The sequence below is a fragment of the Centruroides sculpturatus genome, unplaced genomic scaffold (genome assembly GCF_000671375.1).
Source record: "Centruroides sculpturatus isolate CEXI.00-Female unplaced genomic scaffold, Cexi_2.0 scaffold1295, whole genome shotgun sequence".
Taxonomy (NCBI): domain Eukaryota; kingdom Metazoa; phylum Arthropoda; class Arachnida; order Scorpiones; family Buthidae; genus Centruroides; species Centruroides sculpturatus.
In genome coordinates, this window is record NW_019385620.1 from 173,842 (window position 1) to 201,767 (window position 27,926).

Genomic DNA, 27,926 nt, shown 5'->3' on the forward strand with positions numbered 1-27,926 from the left:
GTAGTTGTTTCATTGGCACTTTTATTTTTAATCCGTTACTTTAATGAAACTTTTTTTATATAAATTATTTTTTATACACTAATAAAATACTTTCATTTAGCTAAAACTTAACTACTAATTTTAAATAAATTTTTTGTTCTCTGCCATTTATTAACTGACAATAAACCAACAAGTTTGAATACATTTCTGCATTAAATTAAAAGTTTGGTTCCTATATTTATATTACATTAGTTATTATTATTACTTTATGCATAATTTAAGAATTTACTTCAAATTTTAGATTTATCTTAATTTAAATATAACAATCAAAAATTAAAATTATGTTGAAAAAATAACAATATCTTATTGCAGAGTATAGTTATTAATAGAGGTTATAGATTTAATTTATTACATTACTTGCAAAGTATGCTTTTCTTATTGAATAATTCAACATATGAATGCATAAAATTTATATCTATAATTCTAAAACTAACCTGAACAAATTGAATGACTATTCAATTTAGATACTTACCTTTCTCCGCTTTTCTTCTTTTTCTTTTATTGCATATTTTTACTGCACATACAGAAAGGACAATGGCAGCTATAAAAAAAAGAATTCCACCGACAACCCCAGCAGTAATAGCCTTACTGCGATTAAGATCTCCATCACCTTAAAAAATGAAGTTTATACATAATAATTAAATAATTAAAAATCTTTAAAATTCTGTAAGAAAAATATCATATAAGATAGAAAAATTATTTTTTCTGAATGGAAATTTTCTTTTGTTAAGTGAATAAATATATGTAATACAAATTACAAATTCACACTGCTTTTGAGTATATTTTTATTTTCAGATGAAATTATTTGAAACTGATTGGTTATCTCTGTTTTATATATATATATATATACAGTATATAACAGAAACAGAGATAACCAATCAGTTTATATATGTAGGTGGAAGATATAATGGTATAAGACAAGAAGACAACCATAATAAATTCCAGAACTGTTTAGAGAAAAGAAGTGGAGAAGCAAAGAAAGAATGCATTAATATGTAAGAAACTATTGAGGAGATCTAAGCTATACAAAATGTATTAAAGCAGATTGAAATTTATTTCAAGCATCTAAGTACTAGTGCAATTAGTTGGACCCTTGCAATGCAGAAAAAATACATTGGCAAAAAAATACTCAAAAATATTTACAAAAAACTGCTTTAAAAAATTCTGTGGTATTATTCTTGTATTATTCTGTATTTCCACTGTTTTTTCAAGAAGAGAAAGATATTACATTTCAAAGTGGCTTACACAATAATGTTCAAGGAAAGGATTTAATTGTGACTGACAATTCAATGCATGAATTGTGCCAAAAACAGCATTACTGTTTTGCAATATCAATCATTATCTGAAGATTTCATATATGATTTTCAAAATCAGTTTCACAAAGCCATATTATAAAATATTTAAAGCTAAGGTGCAGATTTGTTAGTCATCAATCACAAATTTATTACTTTACTTTATGTTCTGGACTGTCCAAGTCCCACTAATTTCATCAAAATTTAATTGTTTTTTAGAAAATAAAAGAAAAATATTTTGTAAAATAAATAATAAACAAACAATAAACAATGTAACTCCTAAGATAAACAATCTAATTGGTATTGGAATTTGACATCATACTAAATATTGATGATCAACCTCTTCTGCAACCTGAATTGGTCTCGATTTACACCTGGAAACAGAGATCAATTGGAGAGTGTGGATGAGGAATCAATGTCAATTGGGGTGGGTGATCGAGGGACTGAATGGATAAAAACCTAAAAAGTCAAGGTTCTGTTAGTTTTTTCACAGAAAGTTCCTTAATCCCTTGTTCCTTGTTTTCTGACTTGTTTCCACTGATGTCAGGAGCCAGATGCCTTCTATCTTTGTACTGTCTACATGAAACAAACAAACTTAGGGAGGGTGTTACACCACCCTAAGTTTGCTTGCTTTTTTTCTTGACCATGAGAAAGAAATCGTCACACCTACCAAAATTATTTCCCTGAAAGAAGTGAATGACTGATTGGATCCTGGTGTCGTAAACTTTTTGCTGAAGAATAGTTTCAGAAGTTACTGACTAAATATCTCTGCAGCTCAGCTGGTTGAAGTAGATTGAACTCTACCAGAAGATGGACTATAATCCAGTGATTTTCTCTTAAGGAACCTTATCGACTATCAAAGACTTATGTCCAAGTCGCCCATTTGTTAGAGTGCAACAATGATACCATCAAAAAGTGTGTAAACTTTACTCCAATAAAGCAGTTTTTATGTAAACAGAGTCGGGACTAATGCCCACTCCACCCTGATCCTGATCAATAGATCTGTTTCTCTAGGAGTATTGACCACTAACTCATTGGTGATATCAGAGCTGTGAACAACTTCACAAAGGTCCTCAAATTAATATATACTTGCAGATATTCATAATAGTTTAGATAAAAGAATAAAATAACAAAAACTAGAAAATATAATACAAAATAATTGTAAACTAGTGTATATCTGCGCAGATAAGACGATAGTTGAATCATAAAAAAAGACCTCCAAAATCCGGGGTCGTCTTATAGGACATATATATAAATTTCAATCTAAGTTTTTTTTTGTAAATTAAAACCATTATTAAAAGACTGACAAACCATAATTATTTACTAGTAGAGTAGGGTATGTCCACAAAATAAAATAGTCCATACGATATTTTTGTGAATAGTCAAGGTCATTACCCAAATGCCTGAATCTGTGCAAACGTTTGCAAAAATTGCAAGACAGTGCTGCCAGATAAAAGATAATAAAATTTGTTCATTCGAAAAATTACAAATAGGACATAATTCTGTATACACTAACAGTGTTATTATTCAGATGATGATCGCTGATCTAAACTAAATTCATAGGCCATTGATAGTTTGGGGGTCATCTTATAGGACAGATATATGCTAAAACAATAAAACTTTAATGAAAATTTATACCTCATCTTATCTGCGCAGATATAAGGTAACTAAAAACCAGTGTGTAGTTGTTTGAAAATAAAAATACATCACAAAGTGATACAAACTTATAATACTAATATTGGAAAGCCAAAAGTTAATTATGCCCTAGAATTTATGAATTACATATTATTTGTAAAATTATGCTGAAAATTGATTCTATCAGAGAATAATGAATGAATTCATTTTCAGTATAATTTATACTATAATGAATGAACAAAAACTTATTAATCATTAATAAATTAAATGCCTAACCATTTTTTGGATATTCAACATTTTAAGTACAGGTATCCTTCATATAACATGATAGTTATGTTCTGAAAAAGTGCTGTGTTATGCAAATCCGTGCTATACAAAACAAAGGACTAATGCAAAACATGGGGTTAGGTTCCAGAAGTTAGCAAAAGTATACTATTCTCTTTTGTTACTAACAGAAATATGTTTATGAAAGCAATCAATAATTTATTTCCAATCGATAATTAACTAACAATCACAATTAAAAGTACTTTATCATGCATTAATATTAATTTTAATTAAATGAGGACGTTTATTTTTACAAAGTATAGTCATCTGCTGAGCTTTTTTGTTGTTGTTATTGATCAGAAATATCAGCAACTAATTCATTCTTTTATTTTTATCATAATTTTTTATGTATGAAAAAATAAAAGTATGTTATTAATTGAAAATTTGTTCTAGAGGGTTGTGATTGTTCAGTCAAGTACTGACAGGGCCGGATCATCGCAAAGACAAATGAGACAAATGTCTAGGGCCCAGTTTTTAGAAGGGCCCGGTCAAACTGTCTATTTTGAAAAGATTTGTAAATAAGACAGTTTACTTTTTTGTTGGACAATTGTATATAATAAACAAATAAACAAAAATATATTGCTTTTTATATGGTTATTGTGAATTCTAGAATCTAAAGTAAATGTGTTCTTATGTGAGAGGAGGCCCGATAAGAAGAAAATATCTAGGGCCCCAAAGTGGGTTAATCCGGCTCTGAGTACTGGGCAATTTTTTCCAGAAATTCTGTTGAAATATAAATTGTTTGAGTTGAGAAAAGTTTGAGTACCAAGATACCATCTTATTCATTTGTCATTTTTATGAATCATTACTTACCTATGGTTAAAAAATGTTTAATAACACTTATCTAAAATTGTTTAAATAAACTTTACTAAATACAAAGATTAAACTATAAAAAGAAACATAATGACAGTCTTAATGGCTAAAGTCTGAAAGCAACAACGACGACACTTGGCTGATAAGAAAGATAGGACAAGAAAGAAAAAAACTGTCCTATCAGTATTCATGAAAGTAAAACTGATGAAAGGCACAGAACAAACTGAAAATTTCAATATTCTAAAATCTATGGACAAATTTGAGACAACATGCATACTTACTTGAATAAAAAAATATATACATATTGAACAACAGAGTTTATACTTATAAATTGTAAAAATGTATGGAGGATTCCCAAACTGTTAGAGTGAGACTAGAAACAGTGTTATATGGGAGATATTCCCAATTTTCAAACTGTGTTAGAATGAAACCATGTTGTAGAAGTGCAATGTTGTACGAGGGATACCTGTATATTTATAACTTAATTATGTACATGTAATAAATTTAATAATAATAATATTTTATTAAAAATTATCAATGAGAGGGAATTATCTGGTAGGTGCACACAGCACTTCATCTGCTCATGAAATACAATTTGGTTAGGGAGTTGGAGATTGATTTAAATTTTGAAAAAGTTTAAAGATCTGAATGGAATCTGAGGAGTTCTTGTATTTACATACTCTTGAAGATGAGATAGAAGCTCAAAAATCCTATGGACATTGCTTCTTATATGTGATTTGTGATATCAAGTTGTTCAAAAAAATAGAATAGTTAAATTATGTAATTCACATATTTATTTTTACAAATTTTAATGTAAAGTCACAAAGTGTCCTACTAATACCATCTCCCAAATAATAAGATTCTTTTAAAATACAACAAAATAAAACAAACATTTATGCTTAATATCTTATGTAAAAGGGTTTTACAGTGTGATTTAAATTTGACAAAATTCAGATAAAGTCACTCTTTCATCAAGAAGGTGATTGAAATAGTTCTACTGAAACATTTCTTAATGCAAAGAGCATTAAGAAATGTTTAACCTTGAGCATTGACAAGAAGTGTTTCTAATAGTTTGCATATGGAGAAAGACATCATCTGGTAGTAAAATTCCATAAAAATTTTTAAAATAAAATCCTAAAGACTACATTTGTATGAGAACAGTCACCATTTACTCATCTTCGTTGTTCTGGAATTCAGCTTTTGACATCCAACCTTTCTTTGTAGACTGCTTTGGTTGCCAAAATTTAAAAAACATTTTCTTTAAAAATAATAAAAGAATAGCAGAAACTCATTATATAAAAAGTCCAAGTAATAATTTAGTTTCAATATGGCATGGATGGAAAGGAAAGATATCTGTGTTGTTACCAGCTCCAATTTAAAAATTGTTTGTTTTTAGTTAAATTTTTTTCCATTGTTTTTGAAAGAAATTTTTTAAATTTTGGCAACCAAAGCAACCTACAAAGAAAGGCCAGTTATCAAAAGCTGTATTCCAGAACAGTTAAAATGGATAAATGATGAATGTTCTCTGACAGACTGTCTTCAATTTTAATTTCAATTACAATCCAGAGAAAAAATTTTCCTATTGGAATAGATAATTCTAGTTTTAAGAGTAATTTTTATGATCTTATTAAGATAAAATATATCATCTTATTTTTCTTCTACTTCAATCTTTTTCCTTCATTTTCAATCTGTACAAGGGCTGATCAAAGTATCTGGGACAGAATTTTTTATAGAGAAACTATGAATAGTAACAATGTAACAACTATGGAAGATATTTGACTATATCTCCTGATGCCATATGTTAGAATAATAGGTGGTAGCATGACTCAATTTTCAGTGAATTAAGCTACAGTGCAGACATGTGTTTCTCTCTGTTGTGCTGTAAAATAGATGAGTTGAACAAGTAACATGTTTGCATCAAGTTTTGATGGAAAATTAGCAACATAATCACTGAAATGTGTGAAATGTTTCAACAATCATTTGGAAACAGCATTCAGTTGGTCCAAAACATTTGAGTAATATTCACATATAAAAAATAGCTGCACATCAATTGATGATGACCCATGGGTTGATCAGTGACATAAATCGATGAGATTGTTGATCATCAGTTTCTCTGGACAGTTCTGCAGTGCCTTAGAGATGCCTTTGTTGTAAATACTCTTATAATGGTCTTTTTTTTGTTGTTGCTTGTATTTGACAAATTGGCTAAATAGGGACCATTTTGCCCATAGAAAGTCCTTCCAGGAGACCTCTCTCAAGAGGACTATGAAAAAATGGTCCTTATTTAGATATTACAAACCAAAAAAAAACCCAGAAAACTCCATGTGGCAAATCATGAACTCACAACCAACTATCAATGCTTTGTGGTTTTATCCATTCAGTTACTGGTGGGCTAAAAATGGTCTTCTGGTAACTGATTTCTGCACCATGACAAAGTGCCATGCCATGAAGCCAAGTGCCATAGAATTTTTGGCAAAGCATGACATCCATGTAGTTCCCACCAACCTACCTTAATCTCACAAGATTTGGCCCCATGACTACTACTGCTTTCCCAGGCTCAAAAGCTCCCGGAAGGAAAAAAGATATCAGGCATCACAGAAATACAAATTAAAATGAAATAACAATGGCAAGCCATTCCCAAAAAAGCCTCTCAGACTTGCATGAAAAAGTGGAAGGATCACTACAATTGCTGCAGAAAATCTGGAGGGTCTTACTTTAAAGGAGAATTTCTAATGGCTGGTAATTGCTTTTGTTTTTTTTTTCACAATTCTGTCCTGGAAATTTTTGATCAGCGTCATATATATTTGATATATATTTTATATACAATATTCTCAACAAATAAATCCTAAAAATTTAATCATAAAGTTAAGTTTAAACATTTAAATTTAAAGAAATAATAAATTTGTTTTAAAGCAACAGCATTTGTAAATTGATATGTAAATACTTCAAAAATTTTTCAAAATTATCATCCTATAAAACATTGCAACAACTAAGGTAGAAAATTTTTTATTTAGTTTGTTGACAATTTAACTACATTAATCAAATTTTGGAAGCCAATAAGTCATTGTTGTATTTTTCTTCTCCCCACAAATCTTAATGACATGAAAAATGTGTTGATATAATGGAAGTTAAGAAAAATAACTTTCAGGACTATTTTCTGTAGCATTGGTAGAAGTATTTAGTTGCACATGAAAAATATCTTGAATTAAATGTGTAAACCATTTTTGGATTATATATTTTTGTACAATAAAGTTAGAAGCTTTTTGAATATGTGTTTCTGTACTACTTGTTACAAAAGTAAAATCCTGTTAATCTCAGCTGTTATCAAAAATATTCCCAATTAAGAAGATTAACAAGATTTGGCTTCCATAAAATACCAAAAAGAAACAAACATAGTTTTGAATATGCACATAGTTAACTCAAAACAAGAACTGAAAATCAATTTTGATTAAAGTTATTAACTTAAAATTTGATAGAAATATCAATTTTAATGATTTGATATGAAAAAAATTTGCAACTTTCAAGTTTCTAACACAAAGACACAACTTATAATTCAGAAATTTTGAAGTCAAAGACTTTAAATGAGGAAAATATCATGAAAGATTTATACAGAGTATGCACTGTTTTTATCCTTAAATATTTCAGAGAAAAATCATAATTCTATAACTTATTAGTACCTCATTAATTAAACCAAAGAAAATTTTGATGTTTTAATTCTTAAAATTATCATAACTTAATCTAGTTTATGATTTAAATATTGATTATATTATTCATTTAATATTGAAATGAAGTTAGTTCTGGAAATTAATCTCAATGGATACAACAGTAAAAAACTTGTTAAAACAGAGAAAATTAATTCTTTCTTATATAATCTTTTTAAATGTGCAGTTCTTTCAAATTTCATAAAAATGTTACAAAGTTAAAAAGCCAAAGTTTGAATTAATACATACACCCACAAACACACAAAAGTTATGTATTCAAGAAGCAAAGAATATATCTTAGAATTTAGAAGAACATTCAAATTTATTTTCAATAAAATTTTCAATCTACTATTATTGGTACAGTACATTCCTATTACTCTGTTTCTGACTAACAATCTTTCATTTCTAGCATGAGAGAATTAAATCAAATAACAAATATTTGATGTGTGATTTATGGATAATATTTTATTCTAATTTTTTATTCTTTCAATTAAAATGACAAATTTACTGAACTATGCAATGGCTTTTTTAAAAGGTTATCTTGTCAAATTTCAAAATTATGAAATTGGTTTTTAAAAAAATTCCTATTGACTTATCCATAGGCATTTTTGGCATCCTAATTAGATCTTAGATAATTAAGAGTCCTCTATTATATCTTCCAGAAAACTCAAACATATTGGAGTCAGTAACCATTGAAAAATAAAAAAATATATATATAACTTACTAGATAAATGTTTTAATAATTACCTTGAATATTAAACTGCACTTCAACACTTGGTGATTCTTTAGCCATTAATGAGTATGCACTAATTCGAAAAGTGTAATTTGTACCACCAGACAAACCTTTTGCTAAATAAAACACCATAGATATTATTAAAACATATATATAAAATTACATTTTAAATTTTACTTTTAATAATATTTAATCTCATATAAATTCATATATAATATGTAAATTCATTCATATATTCATGCTTTATATACAATGAATATATAAAATGAAAATTTAAAAATATTTGATTAATAATTAAATTTGTATAAATGTATAATTGCTTCAAGTAAAATACAACAGCTATTATGTTTCAACTCTACAGAATTTTATTTGAATATATTAGTCATAATTCATATATATATAAAAGTTCATCTAGAATGTTTTAATCTTAAATTTTGCAAATAAAACTAATTTTTATGAATAAACCATGATATTGCCTTGTTTTTAGATTGAAAACATTGACAAATTCTTCTGGAAACTACTTTTGACAGATACAATACTTTCTCTCAATGTAGCTGTAATATAAAGGTTGCTCCACACACTTGGTATTCACCAATTGCTGAACAATTACCCATTTGTTCCCTTTGATTTGATTTGCACAACACACCGACAAGGAGTGGGAAATGGCAAATACCAAATACTCACCATTTCAACTCACAAGTAAATCATCCATACTACTATAAAATGGACAAATGTTTGCTCAGTATTTGGTGAATACCAAGCGCATGGGACTGCCTTAATAACTTTAAATTTGCACTATACATTTCATTCAAGATTAATTTTTAAAACATATTATTATGACTTTTTTCATACCTCATAATAAAATACAAAATGATTTTTATCATTTCAAAAGCAAAATTCAAAGTTTTCTAAATAATGTGTTTTCACCTAATAAACAACAGCCTAAGATTTTGAATTGACAAGAATATCATACTGATTCACAAAATTTAAAATTAGAAATGATAATGCCAAATATCTTTTTAAATTTATATGCATTCTTAAATATTTAGTAATAACTTTTAATTTTAAAATTTGAAAAAAAGCAAATTAATAGCAATTGTATTTTAATTAAATTCATCTACGTCTATTAAAATTTACATTTTTGCAATGTAATATTAATATACATTGCATATGCATTGCACATTGCAATGTATAAATTAATATACACTGAAAAAACCAAATCATCAGATAAAACATAGATTTTGATAAAATGTTGTCAATTTTTTTTTATATATGAATTTGTATTTATATATATATATGTAAATATTTAACATAAAATAAATAAATAAAATACACTTTCCTTTTTTTTGGATAAGTTCAAAGTAGAAAGAGAACTTTGTATATAAATACAAATTTGTATGAGATCATTAATTTCTGTAGTAGATGATTGATAGCATGAAAGATTCAAATATAAATGATACTTTCATGTCTTAATAATAATCTCAGCATAAATTAACCTCACATGAAAAATAATAAAATTTTAATTTTTATTGAATATATCTAATAGATTTTTTTTTATTTGCCATTATTTCAAAATACCAAGTGATCATAATTAAAGTACAACTATTCAATTCCGTCTAGTTAGATATTTAGCAGTACAATCTAACAGGAAGACATTTTGTGATGTGCAAAAGATATTTCTGTAGAAAACATTAGTATCAAAACTCACCACTTTGTTGCTTGCATTTCCAATAGTGCCAAACATTTTATTTGTACAAGAAACTCATGCTATACAGAGAGTTTAGCTAATGCAAGAGATACTGCTCAATTTGATCCCCATTCTGAAGGTAAAACAGTGTGTTCGATGGCTGACTGTAATTGATCCTCTATGATCTTCTCACATGCAGTTTGATGCTGTTTTGAGTCTACCAAATTTGCAACATTTTCTCAATAAATCATACTTTTTAAGTTTTTCCATAAATAAAACTGCTGTTTCGTTACCTACAATGCCAAAAGTTCCTTAGAGATAAGTTTTGGTAATAAACTTTTTTTGAAAATGTCACCATATTTAGATTTGGTTGCATTTGGACTGCTAAATATCTCTCAAGACTGGTAAATATGAATATTTTAATTATGATCATCTGGTACCACTTGTTATTATTGTATATAATAACAAACATTCATTTTGATCATTCAATGATTTTGCTAATTTTATATAATTTTATTTGAAATAAAGATAAATTTGATAAAAATTGATCCATAAACATTTTTAAAGCAGAACTCCAATCTTTTATTCCATTAGGAAGGTTAATTCAACTTTCTTTATTTTCAAAACTGCAAATAAATCTTCTTAAATAAAAATTAATTATTTCTTATAGATTATACATAAATTACACTTAAATGTAACATCATCAATTCAGATTTCTAGGCATATTTTCACTCGATCAGCAGTTAAAACAAACCAATTAAAAAAAAAGTAAATAAATATATAATTAAATTTTTGATCCTGATAAAAAATAAAGATAAAAATAACATCTTAAAGAGTAGAAGATAATTTAAAAGTAAATGAGAACTAATGTTTGCTAAAAATACCATGCCTGCATTATATAATTTATAGATCTAACATTCATATCTAACAAAATACAAATAAATAAAATGATTTTATAATAATCAGACATAAAAAAAAAATATTTACATCATACTTTAGATGATTAGTATCAAAAATTTGGTTCATATTGAAAGTGAGGTCACATTAAACTGTATAAAATTATATATTTTGTTGTAATAAATTTGAAAGTTGCAATAATCATATACTATACAATTTTTGGATGTTTTCAGCAGCTTTCTATCAGCTAAAAGCATGAAATTGAGAGCCAACTATTGATCATATTATAAGCAATTCCATGTTAAGCTGTATTTTATTAAGTCTATAACATATAAATTTTACACCCTTAACATCTTAATTCACAGAAAGGTAGTATAAAATGAATAACAATTAATTACACCTTTTAAACTCCTTTTTTTTTTCTATCAAACACAAGAGAGTGCAATCTCTTGTCTTGCATTCTTTTATCTTTATCAACAAATTACTCTTCCAAAATTCATCAGGAAAGATGCAGACACAATGGTTAAACAGATCTCATTTAATCAGGACTCTACCATAGGTAAATTTATCTATTTAATTAATATAGCAAATGTAGCAAATTAATATTCACAAATATTTCAACTGTCTTTTTTGAGAAATTTGAATTACTAAGACATGGAAGTTTTCAAAGGAATGATTTTTATTAATTCGATACTGATATTCTGTGATGAAATATTATAATAGTTTAAAAAATGTTAAAGGACTAAAATATATATATACATACATATATTTTTTCCCCCACTGATGAATATGTGAATATGTTCTTATAAGGTCATTTATTTGTTTACTTGTATTTTTAACTTAATTAAAATATCAAATCTGCAATACTTTTATTTATAGTTAAATAATTATCAAGTTGATAGAATACAAGTAAAGAACAAAATGTATATTTAACAGTTATATCATCTTAATGAAATGTACTAAAAAAAGCAAATTTAAACTGTTTTTCTGATGGATTTTCTAAACAATTTTCACTAAGAACTTTTTTGGATCGTATTTTCTAAAAAAAATTTTGCTCTGAAGAAAAACAGTTTGAATTATATTTAAAGAGCTATCATAACAAGTATATTGAAAAAATATATTATTACTTTATACAGTAAAATCTGTCTAAAATAGAAACCTTCCCAAACAAAAAAGTCTTCCAACTGGAGCAATTCTCTATGTTAAATATTAATATAAGTAGAACACCCATACAATGCAGAAATGGAAATGTTTTTGGTTACAAAAAAAAAATGTAACTTAACCTGGATAAATTGAAAAATTAAGATTTCATATGTAGACAAATAAGTAAAATTTTCTCCATATACAGTATAAGCATCATGGTAGAGTATTACAAATTATTCCAAACTTTGTCAGAGAAATGAAAGTCATGTGATAATTTACATAATTCATCACAAATTGTTAAACAGCACCCTCCACGTTAATTGTCACTGAGTGATCTTATTCGAGGTTACAAGAAGAGCCGCCATCTTGGATACCTAAGATAAATCTAACCAAAAAAGAATGAAAAAATACAAACCAGTTCAAAACAGAAACTTGCCAAAACATGAAAAATAATTTAGTACTGTATGATGGTTTTTACACAGGTTTTACTGTATTTTGAATAAATTAATAAAAAGTTAAGCAATATTTTATAGCATTTTATGCAAAATATTATTTGCTATTATTATTATCACTATAATGTTTAACAGCTTCCTTTTTTTTTATTTTTTTTATTCTTTCTGCATAGAAGGCACTAAAAGGACATCATCTAATAGAGTCAGGTATAATTATATATAAATATAAAGTACAACTATTCAATTCCGTCTAGTTAGATATTTAGCAGTACAATCTAACAGGAAGACATTTTGTGATGTGCAAAAGATATTTCTGTAGAAAACATTAGTATCAAAACTCACCACTTTGTTGCTTGCATTTCCAATAGTGCCAAACATTTTATTTGTACAAGAAACTCATGCTATACAGAGAGTTTAGCTAATGCAAGAGATACTGCTCAATTTGATCCCCATTCTGAAGGTAAAACAGTGTGTTCGATGGCTGACTGTAATTGATCCTCTATGATCTTCTCACATGCAGTTTGATGCTGTTTTGAGTCTACCAAATTTGCAACATTTTCTCAATAAATCATACTTTTTAAGTTTTTCCATAAATAAAACTGCTGTTTCGTTACCTACAATGCCAAAAGTTCCTTAGAGATAAGTTTTGGTAATAAACTTTTTTTGAAAATGTCACCATATTTAGATTTGGTTGCATTTGGACTGCTAAATATCTCTCAAGACTGGTAAATATGAATATTTTAATTATGATCATCTGGTACCACTTGTTATTATTGTATATAATAACAAACATTCATTTTGATCATTCAATGATTTTGCTAATTTTATATAATTTTATTTGAAATAAAGATAAATTTGATAAAAATTGATCCATAAACATTTTTAAAGCAGAACTCCAATCTTTTATTCCATTAGGAAGGTTAATTCAACTTTCTTTATTTTCAAAACTGCAAATAAATCTTCTTAAATAAAAATTAATTATTTCTTATAGATTATACATAAATTACACTTAAATGTAACATCATCAATTCAGATTTCTAGGCATATTTTCACTCGATCAGCAGTTAAAACAAACCAATTAAAAAAAAAGTAAATAAATATATAATTAAATTTTTGATCCTGATAAAAAATAAAGATAAAAATAACATCTTAAAGAGTAGAAGATAATTTAAAAGTAAATGAGAACTAATGTTTGCTAAAAATACCATGCCTGCATTATATAATTTATAGATCTAACATTCATATCTAACAAAATACAAATAAATAAAATGATTTTATAATAATCAGACATAAAAAAAAAATATTTACATCATACTTTAGATGATTAGTATCAAAAATTTGGTTCATATTGAAAGTGAGGTCACATTAAACTGTATAAAATTATATATTTTGTTGTAATAAATTTGAAAGTTGCAATAATCATATACTATACAATTTTTGGATGTTTTCAGCAGCTTTCTATCAGCTAAAAGCATGAAATTGAGAGCCAACTATTGATCATATTATAAGCAATTCCATGTTAAGCTGTATTTTATTAAGTCTATAACATATAAATTTTACACCCTTAACATCTTAATTCACAGAAAGGTAGTATAAAATGAATAACAATTAATTACACCTTTTAAACTCCTTTTTTTTTTCTATCAAACACAAGAGAGTGCAATCTCTTGTCTTGCATTCTTTTATCTTTATCAACAAATTACTCTTCCAAAATTCATCAGGAAAGATGCAGACACAATGGTTAAACAGATCTCATTTAATCAGGACTCTACCATAGGTAAATTTATCTATTTAATTAATATAGCAAATGTAGCAAATTAATATTCACAAATATTTCAACTGTCTTTTTTGAGAAATTTGAATTACTAAGACATGGAAGTTTTCAAAGGAATGATTTTTATTAATTCGATACTGATATTCTGTGATGAAATATTATAATAGTTTAAAAAATGTTAAAGGACTAAAATATATATATACATACATATATTTTTTCCCCCACTGATGAATATGTGAATATGTTCTTATAAGGTCATTTATTTGTTTACTTGTATTTTTAACTTAATTAAAATATCAAATCTGCAATACTTTTATTTATAGTTAAATAATTATCAAGTTGATAGAATACAAGTAAAGAACAAAATGTATATTTAACAGTTATATCATCTTAATGAAATGTACTAAAAAAAGCAAATTTAAACTGTTTTTCTGATGGATTTTCTAAACAATTTTCACTAAGAACTTTTTTGGATCGTATTTTCTAAAAAAAATTTTGCTCTGAAGAAAAACAGTTTGAATTATATTTAAAGAGCTATCATAACAAGTATATTGAAAAAATATATTATTACTTTATNACATAAAAAAAAAATATTTACATCATACTTTAGATGATTAGTATCAAAAATTTGGTTCATATTGAAAGTGAGGTCACATTAAACTGTATAAAATTATATATTTTGTTGTAATAAATTTGAAAGTTGCAATAATCATATACTATACAATTTTTGGATGTTTTCAGCAGCTTTCTATCAGCTAAAAGCATGAAATTGAGAGCCAACTATTGATCATATTATAAGCAATTCCATGTTAAGCTGTATTTTATTAAGTCTATAACATATAAATTTTACACCCTTAACATCTTAATTCACAGAAAGGTAGTATAAAATGAATAACAATTAATTACACCTTTTAAACTCCTTTTTTTTTTCTATCAAACACAAGAGAGTGCAATCTCTTGTCTTGCATTCTTTTATCTTTATCAACAAATTACTCTTCCAAAATTCATCAGGAAAGATGCAGACACAATGGTTAAACAGATCTCATTTAATCAGGACTCTACCATAGGTAAATTTATCTATTTAATTAATATAGCAAATGTAGCAAATTAATATTCACAAATATTTCAACTGTCTTTTTTGAGAAATTTGAATTACTAAGACATGGAAGTTTTCAAAGGAATGATTTTTATTAATTCGATACTGATATTCTGTGATGAAATATTATAATAGTTTAAAAAATGTTAAAGGACTAAAATATATATATACATACATATATTTTTTCCCCCACTGATGAATATGTGAATATGTTCTTATAAGGTCATTTATTTGTTTACTTGTATTTTTAACTTAATTAAAATATCAAATCTGCAATACTTTTATTTATAGTTAAATAATTATCAAGTTGATAGAATACAAGTAAAGAACAAAATGTATATTTAACAGTTATATCATCTTAATGAAATGTACTAAAAAAAGCAAATTTAAACTGTTTTTCTGATGGATTTTCTAAACAATTTTCACTAAGAACTTTTTTGGATCGTATTTTCTAAAAAAAATTTTGCTCTGAAGAAAAACAGTTTGAATTATATTTAAAGAGCTATCATAACAAGTATATTGAAAAAATATATTATTACTTTATACAGTAAAATCTGTCTAAAATAGAAACCTTCCCAAACAAAAAAGTCTTCCAACTGGAGCAATTCTCTATGTTAAATATTAATATAAGTAGAACACCCATACAATGCAGAAATGGAAATGTTTTTGGTTACAAAAAAAAAATGTAACTTAACCTGGATAAATTGAAAAATTAAGATTTCATATGTAGACAAATAAGTAAAATTTTCTCCATATACAGTATAAGCATCATGGTAGAGTATTACAAATTATTCCAAACTTTGTCAGAGAAATGAAAGTCATGTGATAATTTACATAATTCATCACAAATTGTTAAACAGCACCCTCCACGTTAATTGTCACTGAGTGATCTTATTCGAGGTTACAAGAAGAGCCGCCATCTTGGATACCTAAGATAAATCTAACCAAAAAAGGATGAAAAAATACAAACCAGTTCAAAACAGAAACTTGCCAAAACATGAAAAATAATTTAGTACTGTATGATGGTTTTTACACAGGTTTTACTGTATTTTGAATAAATTAATAAAAAGTTAAGCAATATTTTATAGCATTTTATGCAAAATATTATTTGCTATTATTATTATCACTATAATGTTTAACAGCTTCCTTTTTTTTTATTTTTTTTATTCTTTCTGCATAGAAGGCACTAAAAGGACATCATCTAATAGAGTCAGGTATAATTATATATAAATATAATTTTGAATTTTTTAAAAATTGTACTGAGGTCTATTTACTAAAATATAATCAATCTTTACTAAAAACTTTATACAGATTTAATGAACACGAGCAATGACTGTTATTGTTTAAGAAACATTATATTATATTTTTAAGAAAATTTTATATAAAATAGTTTTATTGATCATGAACGAAAGAAAAAACTGTTTTCCCCCCTAGGAAATGGGTAATAAACTAAATTAATTATTATTATTATTATTAAAGTCTTAAACCTATACTCATAAAATAGAGCAGCAAGAAAAAACTGTTGAAAAGATAGTTTTATGAATGTAAGTTTAAGACTTTAATATTTATTTATGGAGCTATTGTTTAAGCTAAGTCAACTTAAAGTAATATTATTTAAAGATGGTATTATATTTTAATATACAGAATAATTTAAAGGTACAAAAAATAATGAATTCTTACCCAAATAATTAGTTTTATCCTTTATTGGACCCCAACGTTTCCAACCTTTGTCTGGTGAATAGTAGTCAATATGATAGTAGGCTACAGGCACTGATTTGTTTTTTGGAGGCATCCAGCTGATAAGCACCCCCTGAGTTGTCTTCTGTACAGTGACATTGTGGGGTGGCCCTGGAGCTGGTCCTGCAGGGACGGAGGTCTCTGAGGTACCTGCATTACATTAGCATTGGAAATGTCCATTTTGGGGCAGAGAGTGTCCTTCCACATATTATTGGAAAATGTTAAGTACTGATGCCCATTAGAGTTGAAAAATATATACCCCACTGAAATTTTTACTTTTTCTTTTGTTTATAATAAATTTAAGCATACATGTTCTGAGAGAACATAGACATGATCAAAACATACAATTTCATGCAAAAAATTAACATAATAAATAAAATAAATTTAATTATTTAAATTTAAACATGCAGCTATTTAAAAAAAATTAATGTGGATTTGGACAATATCTACCCTCTTTTCTTATATTAATTTAACTTAATAGAAAGAGAAAGGCAAAATGGCAAGAAGCTGTTTCAAAAAAAAAAGTAAATAAATAAATGAAATTTTAATATGGCTTGAAAGTGAGGTGCGTTAAAGAAAATGGGAAATAAAGTATACAGTGTTCTAAAAATATTTGCTCACAGGAAAGTCTAGAGACAACAATTAATTCAATACATATAGAAATAAAATTCAAAAATATTGATTTTTGACTACATTTAAATTCTTTCAGTAAAAACCTCTTATTTCTACAATTAATTTTTAATAACGCACCTTAACTACATGATTTTATTTGTTATCATATAGTTATAGTTATATTGGACAATATAAAAAGTTTTTAAATTGTTGTTTTTAAAAAACAATAACATTTAACAGTGTGAATTTTAATTTCTTTGTTAAATTTGTTAGTGCATCTTACAGAAAAGACAATAAAAATGAAATTTTACAGAGTGTTTTCTGTAAGATGTGTTGACAAAGAAATTAAAATCAACAAAATAAAATTGTTCAATGTTGATAGAAATTTATAAAAGTTTTTTTGTTAAATTAATCATTACAGAAAATCCAAATATAGCAGCAGATTAAACACATTAAATATGGAAATCTTTTTGAATTTTATGAGTGATTATTAGTCACTTTACAAAGGACAATTTTTAACCAAACATTTTTTTGTAATATTTAATACAAAATTATTTGATTTAAAATAGCAACTATAACTTGTAATATTTGAAAACATTTCTACGTTGTTCAAATAATTATAGGACATTGAAATATTAAATTTAATTTACAGTGTTATGAACACTTATCAATCTAATTTTAAGATTTGTATGGTAAGTTAGTCATAAAAACTTCCGAATAACTATATGTCAACTCTAAGCAGGCCACTATTAAAACAAAACTGTTAATACTAAATTGTATTGTAAAATTACCATGATTATACAGTAGTTCTTAATCTTTTTAAATGCTTTATATTGAATAAATTTAGATGGCTTCTATATTTATATCTATTATATTAATTAATCAAAAATTAAGTCAATCTTTTGTAATAAGTAAGAGTTTGTTAGAGAGAGAAAAAAATTTTTTGATTGATATTGGATAAAAAATTTCTCCTTTTGATGTATTGTCTCTTTTGAGAAGTTTTTGTAAATTTCCTAAGTTTTTACTTACTATCCTGGTCATAATATATAAAAAATATTCTGTTCATTAATTATTTTACATTTAATTTTAGCTTACAGTTATACATACAGTTACAAAGAATATCATTTTAAGTTGTATTAAAGCTGTCAATAAATACAGAATCAATAATTTGTAACTTTTATTATCAATAAACGGTTAAGGTTTTCTTAATGCCTGTTTACTTTCAAATCATGGAAATTTTTCCATTTCAAACATATTTTTAAAATATAATATTTTGTATTTTATTCTTACAAAATTAATTTCAAATATCCATTAATGTAATGAATAGAACATCATTTATGAAAAATTCTTTTCCTACAATAGATATTTGACATTTCTATGCTTTACACATATATTTAGGTTTACTATCACTGATCTTGATTTTTTTTTCATCTTTGGTGTTTCATAAATAAAATTTTTTTCATAGACAATAATAATGGATTTTACAATTTTTCATTAAGCATGCTTAATTTTTCCCTCGAGCAAACATTTTTGAACACAATATATATGAATAATTGAAAAATTACTGAAATTTGCAAATTTATTAATATAAAAAAATTACAAGGCCAAACAGAATAGAAATGCATTGAAAATTTTGCAGAAGTGTGAATAATAATTTAATGTAAACTGAAATGGATCTTACCTGAGGGCCTATGTATTGTGGGAATATATGTTGAACCATAGGAATCTGTTGGATAAACACTCTTAAAATCCCAAACTGTTATAAAAATAAGAACAATTACAAAAATAATTAAAAGATTATGGAAAACATAAAATTTATTAAATATCTGAATGTTCTACATCAGTAATACAAATATTGTATCAAAATCATTTTCCAGACATATCAGAAATGTATTTGACAAAGCAAAGAATATTTTATTTTAAAAATACTTTACATCAATGTACAAAAATTAAACATAATATAAATATTTAAATACATAAATAACCCACTGCCTAAAAAAGTATCATGAAAATAATCATTAATCATTATTTATGAATTGTGAGATATTTGATGTGAGATATAAAAAAAAAACTTACATTTATAACAAATTTTAAAATTTTATNTAACTTTTATTATCAATAAACGGTTAAGGTTTTCTTAATGCCTGTTTACTTTCAAATCATGGAAATTTTTCCATTTCAAACATATTTTTAAAATATAATATTTTGTATTTTATTCTTACAAAATTAATTTCAAATATCCATTAATGTAATGAATAGAACATCATTTATGAAAAATTCTTTTCCTACAATAGATATTTGACATTTCTATGCTTTACACATATATTTAGGTTTACTATCACTGATCTTGATTTTTTTTTCATCTTTGGTGTTTCATAAATAAAATTTTTTTCATAGACAATAATAATGGATTTTACAATTTTTCATTAAGCATGCTTAATTTTTCCCTCGAGCAAACATTTTTGAACACAATATATATGAATAATTGAAAAATTACTGAAATTTGCAAATTTATTAATATAAAAAAATTACAAGGCCAAACAGAATAGAAATGCATTGAAAATTTTGCAGAAGTGTGAATAATAATTTAATGTAAACTGAAATGGATCTTACCTGAGGGCCTATGTATTGTGGGAATATATGTTGAACCATAGGAATCTGTTGGATAAACACTCTTAAAATCCCAAACTGTTATAAAAATAAGAACAATTACAAAAATAATTAAAAGATTATGGAAAACATAAAATTTATTAAATATCTGAATGTTCTACATCAGTAATACAAATATTGTATCAAAATCATTTTCCAGACATATCAGAAATGTATTTGACAAAGCAAAGAATATTTTATTTTAAAAATACTTTACATCAATGTACAAAAATTAAACATAATATAAATATTTAAATACATAAATAACCCACTGCCTAAAAAAGTATCATGAAAATAATCATTAATCATTATTTATGAATTGTGAGATATTTGATGTGAGATATAAAAAAAAAACTTACATTTATAACAAATTTTAAAATTTTATATTGAAATTAAAATTTTATTATTTTTGTATAGCTCTTTAAAAATTCTTCAAATTGATGAATCCATTAACATTCAAAAACACTTTATGTAAGATAAATACTGTATTTCTGTACATAAATGACAGATGATAGATTTATTCAATAATGTGAAAAAGAAGAAGAGTTACTTCAAGGAAAGCTTTAGAAAATTTTTCTAGTACAGATAGAGTTAGAAAATTATAACTGAAAAGTACTCATAAATTATTAATATATTAAATATTATCTAAGTTAAAATGCAAAAAAAACGCTTCCACTTAAAAATTTGAAAAATAAGTTTTAGAAGAAAAGTTCCTCTGCTTTCATCAATCTCTGGTTCAGTTTTTTTTATTAAGTAATTACATTGCTAACAAATTTTTATTTCTTACTTAATAAATTATTCATTCCATATAAAGTTACTACTTTAAATGATTAAATATACAGAATATTACATTGAATAGAATATTTATACAAATTATAAAATAATAAAGTCTTAATTAAATATTGTAAACATATTCTTTTTAATTAACAAAATATTTTTCTTCATAAACAGTTTATTATGAAAATATGGTATATGAATGTCATGTTTAGATTCTGAAACAGAAAATTGATTTTTCAGGCTTGTTCACACTAAAAACGTTTTCAAATATATGTTTCAATAAGTCAAAAATAGTTTTGAGACTTTTGTTCCATTTACAGTTCTAAACTTCTTATAGTAGGGAACTCAAAAACATCAATAGGATTGCCAACCATTTAGTTATCTTTTAAATATTGTTTGGTAAACAAAAACTGTTCAGAAATATTCTGAAAATGAGGAGGTGTGTGTATTTTTTAGCTTTTCTCCATGAGAAGTTGGCATTCCTAATTGTAATCCAAATTATTTTCATTCCTGCTAATTTGCAGTTTATTTATTTATGTCTCTTTCCACCCTGTAGATGCTAAGAGAGCCCGTTTTAATCATACTCACCGTGAGTTCATCCAGGCTCACAATGGAGCAGCAGAGTGGTGAGATTGGGACCTGACATATCCAAGACAGACTACCCAAGAAAACTTCTGGCGTTGCTTGCCTGATTCAATTCTGGAACCCCAGAGCAGTAGGCTGATGCTTTAACAGCCTCAGCCATCTGATTGTCCCATTATCATCGTCAAAGGAAAGAAAAAATGTTCCAAAGTTTATTTATAAATTCTCTTTTGTTTATTACTTATTCAAGTTGACATTTTTTCATACTGTGTTCAGAATTTGTTACTCTGAAAGTTATCAACCCTAAAAACCAATTATTTATATATTTTTATATTAATAAATAATAACACTGTACTGTAGATACAAATATTAAATTATATTCAAGAAGTTTAATCAATTCTTACATCTTTGCAACTACTTTTTTGTAGCATTCTGTCAAAAATCCAAAATAATAATGTATTTGCATCATTGTGTTAATATATTAAAATTATTATGCAGTTCTTAAAATAGCATTATACTTTAATATTTCATATTTTATCAATATAGGTTTGATTATTAAAACATCAGTGGCATGCCGTGACATTTGATGATAGGGAAGCTGTGTTTCTGTGATAAGCCAACTTCCAGGGGCAATCAGTTAATTGCATGTCAGTGATGGTCTAGTGTCAAATGACTCTTTTGTTGCATCATTAGTATATCTCAAAGGACGCGACAGGGTTGTTGTAGATTTTAAAACATTTCTCACCATAGCTGTAAAAATCTAAATTTGTTAAACTTAAAAGTCATTTGTTTTCTAACTAATTCGTTTTAGGACCAGGGTCCACGGAAATTTCCAAAATTTACAACTTTTCGGTCACTCTCATCAAACTGGAAAAATTTCTGTCTTTATTACATCTAATATTATGAAGAAATCAGTTCCCACTGTACTCAGCTATAGATTCGTTCGGTTAAGCTTTTGTTTAAGTGAAATTCCGCTCTTTCAGCAGGGTTTTATTTATGTCCCTAATTTCCTAATCTCTTAATTATTTAACTACTTCAAGTACAAAGTAACTGGTTTCAACTTATTTCTACTTGAATATTTGTAGTCTTGGGAAAAAAGTGGAAAGACAAATTTTTATGACAACGGATACATATGTCGTAAATTTAAGGAAAATAAATTCTAGAGCTTTTTCTGTACCTCGTGCATCTCTCTCATTCATTAAATTTAGTTGTAAACGATGCTGTCAAAGTAACAGTTAATTTTTTAACATTATACAAGAATGGTACATGTTTTTTTCTATATCCCCTTAAAGATGAGATATACAAAATCATAATATCACTGGTTTAACATTGAAATCCGCGAGTAATATAAAACCAGAGAGCGGAATAAAAATATCAAATATTTTAATGGACTTTTTAAAACTCCTGTCAACTATACAGAACTATCATAAAAACATACCAGTAAATTCCTATCGGTTGGGTTAAGTTATAAATCTACTCATGATTCACATAATCAGGCGAGGGCAGCCAAATATCAAGCATGCAGGAGGCTAACAGCCCAGAACCAGTCCTGGATAGAATCATTGGAAGCGTTGAGTGTGTAACTTCCATTGTGAGGTTGGTGCTCTGTAAAAGCGCATGCGCAAATGCCTATAATCTGGCTGCTTGGAAGCTTGCCCGGTTTCGACAATACAGAGCCACTGATACAAAAGCAATCTTATCGTTTTTTCACATGTAGTATAGAAATTTGTAATAAGATACATAATGCGGCCAATAATAAAATATTAATTTTAATTAATTCAAAGTACTGTACGTTAAAATATTAAAATAATCGCGCAATATGTACTTATATTTTAGAAAATACAAGAGAAGTGGCACTTCCACCGCTTCCAAGGACGGCACGCCACTGTAAAACATTAATTAATGTAAAAATACTGGTTTAGTTAATAAATTTTACTTACTGATTTCACCTCATGTACAAGTTTACCTTATTTGTTATCCTGGATTCATTATCATTTTATGAAAAATACTGTTTATTAATTAAAAACAGATATTGTTTTAGTTTTACAATAAAATTATTATTATTTTATTACAAACTGCATTGTTTATGGAAGTTATTTTCTTGTTCAAATATTCAAGAGATATCAAATAATATTAATAATCATAAACAGTTTCTTGTTTGCCAAAAATGTTTTTTATGACCCAAAAAAAAAAATTTACAAAATCAATAATAGGTCACATCAAAAATGTCATCATCATAACAATTTCATGTTGTATGAAATCAGATTTTTACTATTTATAAAAATAGTAAAAATCTACTGCATCACCACATAATATAAATATTTAAGTAATTATATTTTAATTAAATATTTATAAAAACTAACAGAAAATATTAAAAAAAATTATAAATTTTAATTAATTATTTGTTGTACAGTTCAAAACAATTTGTTTTCAATTATTTTCTTCAAAGAAATAATTAATTGACAACTACAAGTATTTATTTATTATTGTCAAACATTGAATTATATTGCATAATAAAATTAATAAAGTACAATATTTTTCTGCTGTTTTAATAATATAATTATACATTAATTACTTTAAAATTTTTTCATGTATTGCAATTCTAATTTAGACAGTAACATTGAATTGTATCAAACTTGTAACATGATAACCTTAAAATAATATAATTAAGATTGAATGTTTAACTGCACTTTTAGTATTCACATAATAGTTATACTTAAAAAAATAAATATACAGTATATATATTAGTTCATGAAATTAAAAGATATTAGAAAAAGAATTACTTACGATTAGTCTTGGCCCGAATTATTGGACTAAATAATCCATCACCTAGTATATTACGAGAGAGCACCTGAAATTCATATTCTTTTTCAGACTGTAGATTATATATTGTAAAAGTGGTAGCCCCATCAGGCTGAACACGAATGGTTCTCCAATCACTTTCTCCCTGATCAGCAAGCCTATACCTATTATCAAATACACAATGCAAACATATTATTATTAAAATTCATTAACTTCGGTGATTCACAATGATGTAAAATGTGTTGGAAACTGATAAACTTAGCAAAGGTTCAAAGTTCTAAGAAAAAATATAAGTATGAATTTTTAAAAAAGAAAAATATAATTGGTGAAGCATCAAAGAAGAAATATTACGTTAAAAATTAATAACAAGCTTTGTCAAATGTAATTAAAAATGTATTTAAATAAGGTTATTTCATTGTTGTATGTAACAGATTTTAATCTAACGATTATAAGAGCTTAGGTTGACATCACATTGAGACTAATCAGTTCATTCATTTAATTACATTTATTTTTGTACTAATTTCTTTTATCTCATTATAGTTATTTAAATCTTTAAGAATACTTTTGCATTTTAAAATATATGCGCTATATAAATGTGTTTGAAATGACCACTTTTAAAATTCCAATTAATTTTGTTCAGCTGCATGAAAACAATAAGAATAATTTATCAAATACTGTATATAAAAAAATTTATGGGTAGTACATTTTTGTATTTTGTGAGTTATAATTATTATAACTAAAAGACTTAATAAAAAATTTTTATATGTAGATGTTATCTGTTTTGTTAATAAAATAATTAAATTTTATCAAATTCCACAAATTACCAATGATGTTAGTGGATCATTAAAATACAGCTCGAATTCATAAAACTCTGTTTTAAAATCTCAAATCACTCTTAAAATAAAGTTTTTAAAACTAATTTGTAAAAATAAAAGTACAAGATAAATTGAAAAACAAATTCCAAAAATTCTATTAAATATATAAATTCAAATAAGCTTTTCAATATTATTATTTTTAAAAGTTTTTTTAACTTTGAAGTTTTTATAACAAGTTTTCTGCCAACAGAAGACATTACAATTGTTTAACATTTCAAATTTTAAGTTTGTAGATTGCAATTTTCAATCAAATTTCAAAAATTACTTAAAATTGATATGCAAATCGACTTAAAGTATTTCATTAAATAACTTCAAATAGGAAACAAATAATTGAGTTATTCAAAAGTGTTAAAAATATACATTACAGATAGAAGTAATATAACAAGTAAACTTTGTTCACTAAACAATTTTTTTAATATGAGTTAAAATCATGAATTCATTATGTGATAAAAAAAACTTTTGTTAAAGAAAATCAACAGTAACAATAATATATTTTATTTTGTATTTTACTCTGAACATAAAGTTTAATTTCCATTCATTTGAAAATGTTCAAATATATTAAATTTTATTTTTCTTCTCTATTTATGACTGATATAATGTAACATGAGCTACATCAATAGTTTTTCCATATCAACAACAGTTACTTTTGAGAATTCAAATAGAATTTTATTTTACTTCAATATTACTATGACAATTATTGTTGTGATGAAACATTTAAAACTGTTTAAATATAATTACTATAAATAAATTAATTCAATATTATTTTTAGAATATTATGGAAGAAAATGTCAGCCTGGCAGAAGATTCAACCACAAATCCTCCTTGTTATGTAGACACATTGCCAGTTACACTTCTTGACCTCCAGGTAACTTTGAAACTTTTATTAAGCAAACTGTTCAAATTAATTTTTCTTTTTATGTACAACTGTTTCTAAGTTATAACTATTGTGTATTTTTGGTACAATTATTTTATTTCCCATTTTGATATTGATAATTACAGTTTTAGAAAATCATATCATTAAATCTACCAATAAATAAACTGATTCACAAAAGTTGGTAGCACAATTGAATAAATACTAACCATACTGCTTATTAAGGTTATCGAAGATCAAATTAAAAACAGTTAAACATTTAAATTTAAAATTTAAACTCATAACTAAATATTTATTTATAATGTGTTTTTTTAAATTAAAATATTTTATTTGCAAATATCTTGTTATTTTTTTACTAATGGCTTTATAAGCAAATTTAAATCCATCAAATGATCAGAAACATTTTCTAAAGCTTTCTACTATTTCAGAATTTTGAATAAATTTAGCCATTTTGATTATTTCTTTTTCATTTTATATTTGGTTTCTCAAATAATAAAGATTTGTCTTTTATTACATAATAAATGCAAAATTTAGCTTATTGTACTTTAAAAGAAACCTAGAAAATAAAAATAAATCGGATATTTTACTATACACTTAATTTATATTTATTATATTTTTAAATAAATTATGGAATAGAAATTTGTTTCCAACTTAAATAATTTAATGAAATATTTGAATATGAGAAATTATTACTAAATTATCCTTAAACGTTTTAAAATATTTCAATCATCTTTGAGTATCCTACAACTTTAAATAATTCATCACGTATGCGTGAACATTTATCATTTTAATAGTTACCTCAGAAATTATTATCACATTTCTTTTTTAAATCTAAAAATATTTTAAGTTTTTAAAAACATTTAACATAAATGCATTATCTTATCAGCACTATCTAATTTCTTATTTTATGTTATATGAGTGTATGTATATGCTAAATAATCCTCAAAATTTTTCTGTGATGTATTGGTCAAAGATGAAATCCATAAAGAATTGATAAAATATAAAATGTATGACAAATTTTTAAATTTTTAATTTAAAAATAAGATTTAATTAGTATTAATATAAAGCATTTTTTAATTTTAAAATGTTTTAACACCTGTTAATGTTATCATAAAATTTATTGCATGTAATAAAACAGAATAAATAGCAAAAAAAAAAAAAATGATAATTTGTAGTCAACTTCATTGCATGGTAAATTGTTGTCATGGGGCACTTTTTTTATAATCAGTTATTTTCGTTCATATAATAGATACTAATTTTATTCTTTATATGTTTATTGTTTTTTTATTATTAATATTAATAGATGTTATATTGGAAATTTTTAAAATTAGAAAATATTTCTCTGTAAATATAGACTCTGTTTCATTTATAAATAAAAATATCTGTAAATTTATTATTGATTTATATTGAAATATAACATTATAATAAATAAAAT

At 25.4% G+C, this 27,926-nt stretch overlaps 1 protein-coding gene across 1 annotated transcript; it reads right to left on the reverse strand.

The window, feature by feature from the left end:
• Positions 1-468: 468 nt before the first annotated feature.
• Positions 469-24,929, reverse strand: LOC111640669 (protein turtle-like; the record flags this gene model as incomplete). Its single annotated transcript, XM_023386709.1, has 5 exons — positions 469-649; positions 8,552-8,653; positions 17,267-17,473; positions 20,549-20,623; positions 24,731-24,929. Coding segments are annotated over 5 exons (738 nt in total), but the record flags the coding sequence as incomplete, so codon positions are not given.
• Between the last annotated feature and the right edge of the window lie 2,997 nt (positions 24,930-27,926).